We start from the raw sequence: 12,900 nt of genomic DNA, 5'->3' as shown, positions 1-12,900 counted from the left end.
TGATGCTTGCCAAGCAGTTCAGCAGCATCAATGAGAGTCAACTTCTGCAGGAGTGGCAGGCATTTCAGGTCCTTGTCACGTCGGGCATTCTGAAAGTGAGTCATTACCTTAAATTAACCCTAAGTAATCAACAATTTTAAGGATTCTTGGTGTAACTCACTTTTTTCTACTCCATCAGGAAAAGTCCCAATTGGAGGTCCTAACAGCAATGGCGTCAGGGTATGAAGAGCTGCACCTCCTCTACCCAAACCTCTCCCTCCTCAGTGCCATCGCCCTCACAATTCCAGTGTCAAGCGTAAATTGCGAGAGAGACTTTTCAGCGATGAACAGGGTGAGTTTCATCATTCATACACATCTTAAAATCACGATGTTAGATGACTACTGAGTTAAATATCTTATATTCATTTCTCTCTGTGTGTAGATCAAAACAGACCTGCGAAGTAGGCTGCAGGGTGACAGCCTCACAGCCTGCATGACGATTAGCATAAATGGCCCACCAGTAGGGCAGTTCAATTACAGCAGAGCACTGGAGCTGTTTTTTGAAAAACCCAGAAGGATGGCCTGCAAGGACAAGACTTGCAAGATGTGCCATAAGTAGCCTAGTAAATGTTGCACTCTATGTTGTTTCTAACCGTTTTTCCCTTATGTAAATGACCTGCACTTTTTGTTACTTTTTTCTTGCTGCTGTACTGAGAGCACTTTCATTGGCCAGGAAACCATTTTACCTCAGTTTTTGTAAGTAGTTGTGACATTTAATTTCAATAAATACCTATTTTACAGTTCTACACAGCTTTGTTATTATTGTAGTACTACTACCCCCCCCAGGACTATCTGTGCAACGTGTGACGCGTTACGGCCCGACAACCCCCCCCCCCCGGACCACTATCCGTGCCGCGCGTGATGCCCACCGAAGACTCACCACCTTGACTAAGCAATTTTCTGCGGGAAACACTGTTCTTTTTGTTCAAATGAATAAATTGAAACTGAAAAATAAAAACTATATACCATTGTTAATCATTTGTGCAAATTCTAGCAGCTTTCAAATAAACATAAAAGACATATTGACGTGTAAACCTTATGCTGCAAGGAGAAAAAAAGTGCAATCCTGTACGTCAGTGTGTTTAAGGTTTTGTGTAACACTTTGTTGTATGTCTGATTTTAAATATCCAAAATACCTCCACACAACTGAAGATCTCTGGCCCTTCTTTTCAACGATGTCCTCCAGGGCAGTGCTCTGACTTTCCTGTTCAGAACTCCGGTCAGTCGGCTTCTCGCTCATTTTTATAATCGCTTTGTTTCACGCTTTGTTGGAGAAATGCCGCGCTCCTGCAAACTTCACCACAGCCATGCTGTGTGTTGCTGCTACACGTGTGTGTGTTTGTGTGTGCACGCAACCTAACTTGACGTGGCTCTCTTCCAACTGATTGGTTACGTGCGGTACTGTTTAGTTATGATTGGCTATTCGCGTGTCTGTCAAAACTTCGGATGAAGTAATTTTATTGAAGGCGTAGGCTTATCGTAGGCATATCGTACGTGTCTAATTTCTAATCGTAGAGATTTTATATCGTGAATAACATCGTAATCGTAAAATCGCCCAGCCCTAATTTGGATGCATGTCGTCCATCGTTGTCCTACTTGAAGATCTTGGAAGAACTTCTTGGTAGAGACAGTCAAGTTTTCTAATCTCTCATTCCTTCATGGAGTCCATGACACCGAGCATCTTAAAGTGCATATCACGGGTAAATTCAGAAGCGAGATCGATGTAATTCTCCTATTTTATATTAAACTTTGGTCAAATATCTGTCACATTCTGCATTCTCTGCAATTTTTTTCCTTGCGCAATACCAGAAAAATTCAGTTGAAATCAAGCCATTTGAGATGAATTGGTCCGCCTCTGAAAAAACTTGGCATTTGGATTTCCCGGGAAACATTGATTTTGGTGACGTCGTGTGCGGGATGCCTCCCTCTGAATCCTACGTCAGCGCTGGTTTGTTTATGAGAAAACGACCTGGTGGTTTTCTGCAAATTTCTTCAACGTTATCGCGTAATTATTAAAATGCTTAAAGTGCCATTCCACCATTGGATGTATTCTTTGGCATAAAATACAATATATTTTATGACAACATGACTAGACAGAGAAATCTTTTAGCTTCAAAATGATATATCAAACAATTTTTTGACAACAAGTATATTAATTTTGCGACCAAAGTCACCTACCCTTTTAATTTCCACGCAGTAGTGAAACGTGATGTCATCGGCAGGTTCCCCTTCTTGTGTACCACGTCACGTGTGACGTGGCACAGATTATCAGCAATGGCGGATAGAACGCGATTTCCACTTGTCGATTGCTGTGCCGATATTCGTCTCCTTTGGGCATCACTTGCTATTTTCCTTCCCTTCTTTTCCGAAGCTGACAATCGCGTTCTATCCGCCATTGCTGATAATCTGTGCCACGTCACACGTGACGTAGTACACAAGAAGGGGAACCTGCCGACGACATCACGTTTCACTACCGCGCGGAAATTAAAAGGGTAGGTGACTTTGGTCGCAAAATTAATATACTTGTCGTTGTCAAAAAATTATGTTTGATATATCATTTTGAAGCTAAAAGATTTCTCTGTCTAGTCACGTTGTCATAAAATATATTGTATTTTATGCCAAAGAATACATCCAATGGTGGAATGGCACTTTAACAGATGTACCGTAGGAGGGTGTAGCAACACCAATCTTGATGTGATTAGTACTCATCGTTTCCCAAAAGACCGGACAATGAGAGAGAAACGGGAGCGCTTGGTCTACACAGGCTGTGCACTGAAACCGTGCAAAGCTCTTGCAGCCTGCTGGCGCTTCCGCAGGTGACGTCACGAATCTGGCTCCAGACTCCCTTGGGATTTTTCCAGACGCGTTTTGTTAGTTTATTTTTTTCTGCTGTAGACAGACGGCCTTGTGCAAAATTACCCTTCTGGATGAGTGTGTAAAGGGACATACTTTCATATAAAAAAAAAAAAAAAAGAAAGAAATTGGTCCTAGTGGGGATTTGTTTCTTTTCTCTATAACCATCCTTCTTTGGCTGTGAATGCTGAAGATTCCCTAAAAACGCATGTATGATTTTCTAAGGCGGTCAATAACTGATGAATGTGGTATTGTGGTGGTGAGGGGTTTGCTTAGGTTGTTTGTTTGCCAAAACCATTTTTCATAACCTTGTCTTTTACTAATCTTCACAAAGGGTATAAAATGCATCTAAATGTAATCTCAGATAAAAAAAAAAAAAGGACAAAGCAACTTCCTTGTAACGCACAGGCAATTTCAGAAAGGACGATATAAACAGGAAAAAACAAACAAACGAGAGAAAAGTGAGGTCATTCCTCCAGCCACCAGAGTAACATCACTGACCGACCTAAACTACTCCACACAGATTATCACCCGATTAGCCTCCACCTCAAGGGCGCACACACCCCATATGAGAGAGCGAGCGAGCACAAACATTCATTTTTCTACATGAAGGGTTTGCATTATTGCGCTGATGCTAAAGAGCCAATTACATGCCTGAAAGACGACTCCGTGGAGACGGCAAGAGACTACGAGGCAATATAGCGAACTCTCCAGCTCCATTATTCACAGAGAGTTGGGGAAAGCTCAGCTGAGCAACAAACGGCAGATCAGACGCACAAAATGATCACACAGGAAACACCATGTGTGTGTGAGGCAGTAAAGAAGCTGCTGTTAACGTATCTGAAAGCTGCAGTATCTATAAAGAGAAGCGTTCCAAGTGCTATATTTACGATACGCACTGCTGAATCATTATGTCATCAGAATAAATTCCTTCAGGCCGACTGAAGCATTTGTAAAATACCACAAATGTGTATTATACAGTGAAACGAACATACAAAGCCTTCAACATACTTCAGTTTCATGTCAAAAGAAATATGAAGAACTAAATAAGGATATTTTAGAAAATTAGAGGAGGGGTTTCTGGCTTCTTGTGGATTACTGAAAATGAAGCTTTTTCAAAAACACCCTCCTGGGCAGAGAAATAAAATTCCACTTGAATGTTTTTGAAAACTCTGTCGCAGTATCTGTGCGTGCACACCCATTACGGTTTTGGGTGCGTGCGTTTTAACTCCTTTATCAGCCCTGATGATTATGTTGTTGCCATGTGGTCTGTAATTTCCAGAGGTGGACAGTAATGAAGCACATTTACGGTACTTGAGTACTGTACTTAAAGTGCATACCCTGGACCAATTCGTTGTGTTTTTTTTAATATGAAAGTATGTCCCTTTACACACTCATCCAGAAGGGTAATTTTGCACAAGGCCGTCTGTCTACAGCAGAAAAAAATAAAACAACAAAACGCGTCTGGAAAAATCCCAAGGGAGTCTGGAGCCAGATTCGTGACGTCACCTGCGGAAGCGCCAGCAGGCTGCGCGAGCTTTGCACGGTTTCAGTGCACAGCCTGTGTAGACCAAGCGCTCCCATTTCTCTCTCATTGTCCGGTCTTTTGGGAAACGATGAGTACTAATCCCATCAAGATTGGTGTTGCTACACCCTCCTACGATACATCTGTTAACCATTTTAATAATTACGCGATAACGTTGAAGAAATTTGCAGAAAACCACCAGGTCGTTTTCTCATAAATAAACCAGCGCTGACGTAGGATTCAGAGGGAGGCGTCCCGCACGCGACGTCACCAAAATCAATGTTTGCCGGGAAATCCAAACGCCAAGTTTTTTCAGAGGCGGACCAAGTCGCCTCAAATGGCTTGATTTCAACTGAATTTTTCTGGTATTGCGCAAGGTAAAAAAAATTTGCACAAAATGTGACAGATATTTGACCAAAGTTTAAGATAAAATTAGCCTGGCAAGCCAGACTAAACGTGAATATTTATGGTGCGTTCATGTGCTATGGGAATTATGGTAAATACCAAACGCCGACATGGAAAGCACACATGAACGCCCCCTCGTGGTATTTTCCACTGGGCAACTCGTAGAAAATTTTGATACACGAGTTGCCGAGATGAGATGAACTTTAACCTTTTCAACATGGCGGCGAGCGGTACAAAACTAGCTTATGAACCAAGAAAGAAGTGGTTTTCACCTACGGAAAGCTGACTCTCACCTTTTAAACAAGTCATGTTATGTATATTATATAATTATAATATGTATATTATAGCCTAATACAAAATATTCTGTGGCTGTCCAAAGAACGCCAACAATGATCTAGATACTGGCTACTCTCATTGTGGCTACAGCCAAATTTCCAAAAACTGCGTGGCATTCAATGTGTTAAGAAAATCTCTACTTGTCATGATCAGGAAATATTCAGCATTTTTTGACTTTTGATAACTCATATTCCTGCTGCAGCTGATGAACAAGGCAATCTATAATTGTTTTAGCCAAATAACAGGCCTGATTCTAAATCCACCATCTTTAATTTGTCAACAACAACAAAAGCATGTGAACACAACACACTGGTAAATACCACTTCCCAACTGGAAAATATCATCTTCCCATAGCACATGAACGCAGCATTAGTCTGGCCTCGCTCGTAGACATTTCCAAAGGGGGTGGGAGGAACAACCCGCTGTCTTTCAAACTGTCTCTGTGCGTATAGGCCAACGCTCTGACCAATCAGCGCAACAGTGACTGACATAGTCAGAGCGACAGAAAGCAGTGGGGGAGGCCTTGAAATAAATTATTTTTCAAAACGCGTATTAATTAATAAACAGGTTCTAGATATTAAGAAGTTTGGAGATAATGACCACAAGTTTGGAGTCTGTACCACATACACATTTCTTTCCAAGTGTTTTTCAAGGGTTTGCTTAAACTGTTTTTGAGTTTTTATTTAGTGGTGTTTGGTGAAATAATTTCCCTTAAATTTAAAATAACGGGAAAATAAGAAACAATCAAAAAGTAATGTTTCAAAGCTGTGTATTAATTCTTCGTACTGCACAAACTAGCCCCATCCTTTTGGCTACGAGCGGAGCCAGCTGGTAGATCAGACTTTTGCCATAGCCGGTCGGCAAAACAGCGAAAACGTCCTTCTTGAAAAGGAATGAGCGGAGAGCCTCTTCCTGCTCATGCTTCAACGAAAACTCCAAGTCTAATTCTTCTAAAACTGATTCCAAAGCGGAGTCAAACGCGCGCTGTTCACTAGCCGTAGCCATCTTTCCTGCTGTGCTTTCTCCAGCGTCGCGCAGCTTTGTCGTCACTCCTGCAAAAGCCCGCCCAAAGAATCCAAACAAAAACCTTGCGTTGTGATTGGCGGGCACGATTTGATGCCCGGGGTGTTTTTGTTTATATGGTGCGAGGCTAGACCCATTCGCTAGGCAAAAAATATTTTTGGCCGCTAGGCGGGTGGGTCTAGTTTACTAGGCTAAGATAAAATAGGAGAATTACATCGATCTCGCTCCTGAATTTACCCGTGATATGCACTTTAAGTACACCGAGTATCTGTACTTTACTTTTTTTTTTTTGAAACTTATGACTTTAACTTCACTGCATTTGAAAGACAAAAAAATATCGGACTCGTCACTCCATGACATGTCCATCAATGTCCTCATTACTTTTTTCTTTTCTCAAACATGATTGGCTTTCTCAGGTGTCACCTGCAAAAATAAATAAATAAAATCACGAGGGTCACGTCACATCCATAGACCGTATAAAATCAAGTTCAGTGATTTCTCAGCAGCGTTATATGAACACGATCAGCTGATGGCAGAATGGAAGGAGGCGGCTCTTCTGGGGAATGCGCGCACACCCATGGCCATACCTTAAACCTATATTTCAGGTCACGGCCTACAAAAACTCGCTGTCCAACCTGCAGAACCACATTGAGGTGTGTAAACGTATTATTTCAACAGAAAGCTTGCAATTAAGTTGTCTGTGCTTTTCGAGCCAGTGATAACGTTGCAATAGCTATGCAGTCTGGTTAGTCACATGACTTTCTGTGGATTTGCCCGCCAAGTTGCCGTAGCCTTGTCCACGGCTAACGTTTACACACAGCTCGTTAACTTGGACACTCTTAGTTAGCATGTAAAAACATGAATAACGCGAACATGAATAACGTTAACTTATCTGAAGTGCTTTCAGAAACATGTTTCAGCATAATCTCGCCAAATAAATGGAAATGTAGAAATCTGTGTTTAAAGGTGTTATGTAGAAATCTGTGTTTAAAGGTGTTTATTCTACAGGTTCTACAAGATAGTCAGTAAACATCTTTAACATCTGCAGAACATCCAAGGACGACGCATCCAGGCTGGACAAACTGATCAGGCGGGCCGGCTCTGTGGTCGGCATGAAGCTGGACTCTCTGGTGACGGTGGCAGAGAAGAGGACTATGGACAAACTACTGAACATCATGGACGATGCCAGTCACCCTCTGCACACCGTCATCAGCAACCAGAGGAGGCAGAACGCTCCTTCCCAAGTGCAGGACGAACAGACTCAAAAACTCCTTTGTCCCTCACACCATCAGACTGTACAACTCCTCTCTGGGGGGTAGCAGGAGGACAGAGGACGGGAAGGAGCAGTAGCCTAGCCTAACAATAAGCAATACCGGACAATGTGCAATACCTCTCTTGCTGGACTCCCCCCATATCTTATTCTTTTTAATATTTGGAAATGTAAATACTTAATTTAATTTATCTAGAAGTTCTCGATTTTCTATTTATCCTGTAATGATGCTGCTGGAATTTTCATTTCCCTGAGGGAACCCTCCCAAAGGGATCAATAAAGTTCCATCTAATCTAATCTAAGGGCCCGTTTACACGAGGACGCTGTCGGGTAAAAACGACTAAATATTTTATCGGAAGTGCCTTTCGTCTACACGGGGACGGCGTTTCCGAGGCTGAAAAACGGAAAAAATTGAAAACGCCTTCCAGAGTGGATAAGTTAAAAACAGCCCCCGTTGCATATCCGTCTAAACTACCCAATACGCGAAAACTCTGCTCGGATCTGCTCACGTCGGGTACGCGTTTATGTCATACATGTGTCATATACAGTACATGCCAGCCCGGGAAGTAAGAAAGTAAGTAAAAAAGTAAGAGCATGTCTGATTACATCGATCCAACGGACCTTCAAGCTGCTCTGGCAGCTTTAATAAACGTCCAGGAGTCCTTCGAACATCTATACCGAATCTGCACATATACCGTTAATGAACAGAGGCGGGTATAGTATGCTCTTACTTTTTTACTTACTTACCATAGCCAGCGTAGTCAAAGTTTTCGCAGCGCAGATGTGCAGATCAGACAAGACGGAAGACGTTGCGCATGCGTGCAGACATAGCGGAGGTCTTTCACAGCACCACCTAGCCGCCTGGCATGCACATCCAATTAAATTCCACACGTTTATGCGTCACCGTATAGACGCAGATTTCCTCCTTGAAAACGGTCGTGTAGACGCGGAAAAAAGTGAGAACGAAAACGGACTTGTGTTTTTGTTTCAGACCGTCCCCGTGTAAAGTGGGCCTAAATCCAGTCGGTTATTTCAGAGGCATGAGGTTTTGTAAGCGTTGTGGCAATAATACAACGCCGCGTTGACAGAAAATTTACTTTTAATACTTAAGTATTTTTAAAAGCAAGTACTTCAGTACTTTAATTGAAGCAAAAATTTGACTGGACAGCTTTCTCTTGTATCTGTACTTTGACTTAAGTAATGAAGTCGGGTACTTTGTCCACCTCTGGTAACTTCTAATAACTAAAATTCACTTTGTTTCACCGTCACGTGAAGGTGCCAGAATAATGCCGCTTTTCCACTACAAACGCGGCTGAGTCGGGCTGAGCCGTGCCGTGCTGAGTCGAGCTGAGCGGGGCTGTTGGAGTTGCATTTCGACTACAACCGCGCTGAACCGTGCTGGCTGGAAGTGGGTGGACACATTGGGTGGAGTTAGCGAAAGTGGGTGGACGTCACGTGATGTCATTAGGCGGCGCAAACGGTGACATCAGTGACCTTTTAAGCGGTAGTCCCACGACCCGGATAGTAAACAATAAACATGGAGGACATGGAGTCGTTAGTGTTGCTGGTCTTGGTGCTGTGGCTTGTTGTCACCGACAACGCCAACAGATACTGGCAAGAGCGTATAGATGAGGCGAGGCGCATAAGGCTTCAGAAATTCTCGTAATTCGTAATTCTTCTTCTTCCGGGTTTACGGTGTTTACAGATCCCAGCGTGCTCGCGGGGCGTGTGAGGACACGCCTCCTCACCAATCAGTGCACAGGGGAGTGTCTGCTCACACCCCTAGCCCCACTCGGCTCGGTTTGGCTCGCTTCAGCCCCACTCCAAAACCGTGCGAGTTTTGGGTGCTGAGCAGGGCTGAAGCGAGCTGAGTCGTGCTGCTCTGAGGTAGTCGAAACGCGAGCCGTGTCGGGCTGAAGTGAGCTGAAGCGAGCTGAAAAAGGGTAGTGGAAAAGGGCCATAAGACCCGTGTCCTGCTCCTGAAACTTCCGCTCACGTGGCACAAACCACAATGAGATTTTGGAGAACAGCCGGGCAGACGCTTCAGATATTTATGTACAGTATTCTTTGAAGCAATAGCTCCGGCAGATCATAAATCAACCCACACATATGAATCCCTGAATCAACAGACTTCACGGTTTACGAAACGCTATCAAATGCCTGGTGTGCTCATATAAGGGTTTTCAGGTTTATTTATTTCGCATTTCATACGGAAATATTTTCAAAAACACTTTGTGTGGGCCTGGAATCTCCTGAGAAAAGCGGAGAGGTAAAAACTATGCTTTCAAAAAATAATAATAATCCCAACACATTTGGACGGGGCCTTAAACATCGAAGTTTCAGCATCAGGAACAAAACTTCTCCCATTAGAGAATTATTAATGGAGAGAGAGAGAGAGAGAGAGAGAGAGAGAGAGAGAGAGAGAGAGATTTATTAATTCTGTCACTATAGAAATATTTAACATCTGACCCTAGTTGTTCGTTCAGGTCAGGAACAGTACAATATTATTGCCGTCTACAATTAATACAAGGAAACTAGTGACTGGAGTCAATAATTAATCCTTGTTGCAATCCTATTACAAGTACATACATACATACAATACGGGGGGTGTGAATTAAATTAAACGACCTCTCATTTAAGAAAAAGCCGAGATCATTCACATACTCCACGGTTGACCAGCCCCAAGGTCTTTTAGTGAAAGGAACTCCAATCTCCGTAGCAGATGTACTGACTGCTCTCACACACTCACTGAAGATGTTCCTGCTCACAAGTGCTTATGTCGAAGTGAATGTTTAAAAGGTGACTGATAGCTGTGGAATGTCTCGGTGTGAAACTGGCATGTATCCGGGCTAATCAGGGCTCTTTCACAGGCAGCAGCAGTCAGACAGCTTCCAGCTGCAGAGCATCAACCTTCAGCGGTGTTAACCCTGGGCCAGGTTCATTCCCTCGCCGGCATGCAGACGGCTGTCTGTTGGTGCGAGTGCATGTGTGTGTTGAGGTGATGTCAGGAGTCACGGCAGGACAGGCACGCCCTTGTGAGCGGTAGGCCACTTCCTGTGCAAAGTTCTTACAGGAAGTTTCATTCTCTCACACAATTTACAGCATCAACCAACAGCTGCTTTGTAGAAGAGTTACAGCCTTTTGAACAGGAACACAGTCTGCTGCAGCCAGACAACAAAATACTAAAGTGTGTCCCTGAAATAAATAAATAAAAAGGTTTCTATAAATTTCACAATTCAAATAAAACACGTGCGTGAGCACACACGCATGCTCAGAAGGTCAAGTGTCCAGACTTTCAGCCAAACACTCAGTGCGTTTACATGCATCGAGCTATTGTGTGAGGTACGTTGTGCACCCAAGCCACAGGTGGCGCTACACGCCCCATCGTGTTGGTACACTTCCGGTTGTCGTCATGAAGAAGAGCTATTCAAGCGTATAAACAAAGTTATCAGTTCCGTATTCACAAGAAGAACGATGACAAGGACAGCAACATCGAGATATATTTTATATATATTTCAACTCCGTAAGCTGAATGAGCATGAACTCTATCTCCTCATTGCTCCAGAAGTGCACGTTTCTACTACTGTTGTCATGCCGACCGAGGCTGTTGCGTTTCCCGCTTGTGGTCTCGTCACTTCCGGAAGGGGCGGTGCTGAAGTAAGTAGCTCGACTACGTAGCTCGATAGGGTTTACATGCACTAAGTAGCTCGGCTACAATCGCATAATCTAGGTCGCGTAGCTCGATTACGAGAAATCCAGTTCGGTTCAATTTCAGCCGAGCTAAGGTGTTTCCATGGCATTTAGAACTTCGATTTCAGACGAGCTACGGCAGAAATTCGATTTTCTCTATGTGCATGTAAACGCACTGAGTGTACACATGCTGTCAAAGACAGTAAGAGTAGAGAATAAGGACAGTCGATGAATACATTTCTCCTCTATCAAGAAGAGAACTCACTCATTCGTGTTAGCGTGTATTAACGCAATATCTAAGGTTCCAAGCATGTGACATATTGGAGTGAATAATATTAGATCCCACACTTTGGCCTAGTTAACTGGGTTTCCAGACCAAAACAAACAAACAAAAAAAACAATAAACAAAAAACCCATGAGTGTTTCACTTGTTGTGCATTCGCTATATATTAACAAGAAAAACAGACTCCACAATCCACCCAAACCCTGATGGATTACACTGAAGTCCATTATTTCCTACTTGAATGTTGGGTTTCATTAAGATCATACTATAGAAGGAATCCGATTTTTCACAGAGTTCTTGTCCTTTGCTTGGGTGGGGGGAATTGTGGCAAAAAACACACCCTGACATTCTCAAAAACTTTCAGAAGAACGGAGTAAACTTTCCAGAGTAACTTTTCTGGACTTGCACAAGAACCTTCACAGTTTCACTTTGTCTTTATAGTCCGAAACGTCACTTGTTAAAAAGAAGCGTGTGAATGGGTGGTGTGGTGAGTAACTCTGCTGGACTGCAGTAATATACGAGAGACACGGTGGGGGACAGAAAAGGGAAGGAGAGAGAGAGAGAGGAGGACATAAGGGGGGGAGAGAGAGAGAGGAGGACATAAGGGGGGGGGAGAGAGAGAGGAGGACATAAGGGGGGGAGAGAGAGAGGAGGACATAAGGGGGGGGAGAGAGAGAGAGGAGGACATAAGGGGGGGGAGAGAGAGAGGAGGACATAAGGGGGGGGAGAGAGAGAGGAGGACATAAGGGGGGGGAGAGAGAGAGGAGGACATAAGGGGGGGGAGAGAGAGAGGAGGACATAAGGGGGGGAGAGAGAGAGGAGGACATAAGGGGGGGGAGAGAGAGAGGAGGACATAAGGGGGGGAGAGAGAGAGGAGGACATAAGGGGGGGAGAGAGAGAGGAGGACATAAGGGGGGGAGAGAGAGAGGAGGACATAAGGGGGGGAGAGAGAGGACATAAGGGGGGGGGGAGAGGGAGAGGAGGACATAAGGGGGGGGAGAGAGAGAGGAGGACATAAGGGGGGGGAGAGAGAGGAGGACATAAGGGGGGGGAGAGAGAGGAGGACATAAGGGGGGGGAGAGAGAGAAGGACATAAGGGGGGGGAGAGAGAGAGGAGGACATAAGGGGGGGAGAGAGAGAGGAGGACATAAGGGGGGGAGGGAGAGAGGAGGACATAAGGGGGGGAGAGAGAGGAGGACATAAGGGGGGAGAGAGGAGGACATAAGGGGGGAGGGAGAGAGGAGGACATAAGGGGGGGAGAGAGAGGAGGACATAAGGGGGGAGGGAGAGAGGAGGACATAAGGGGGAGAGAGGAGGACATAAGGGGGGAGAGAGAGGAGGACATAAGGGGGAGAGAGGAGGACATAAGGGGGGAGAGAGGAGGACATAAGGGGGGAGAGAGGAGGACATAAGGGGGGAGAGAGGGGAGGACATAAGGGGGGGAGAGAGAGGAGGACATAAGGGGGGGAGAGAGAG

General features: G+C 44.3%; 2 protein-coding genes across 2 annotated transcripts in view; one reads left to right on the top strand and one right to left on the bottom strand.

Moving 5' to 3' along the window:
• Positions 1–12,900, bottom strand: part of LOC132870085 (protein diaphanous homolog 1) — a 197,738-nt gene that overhangs the window by 101,576 nt on the left and 83,262 nt on the right. The gene's annotated exons all lie outside the window — the stretch shown is intronic.
• Positions 3–772, top strand: LOC132875600 (zinc finger protein 862-like). The gene is made up of 3 exons (XM_060912499.1): positions 3–95; positions 179–331; positions 422–772. Exons 1-3 carry the CDS (start codon positions 3–5, stop codon positions 596–598), a joined length of 423 nt encoding a protein of 140 aa, XP_060768482.1. The 3' UTR covers positions 599–772.

The sequence above is a fragment of the Neoarius graeffei genome, chromosome 2 (assembly GCF_027579695.1).
Source record: "Neoarius graeffei isolate fNeoGra1 chromosome 2, fNeoGra1.pri, whole genome shotgun sequence".
In the NCBI taxonomy this organism is placed as follows: Eukaryota; Metazoa; Chordata; class Actinopteri; order Siluriformes; family Ariidae; genus Neoarius; species Neoarius graeffei.
This window is presented reverse-complemented; position numbering and strand designations above follow the sequence as displayed.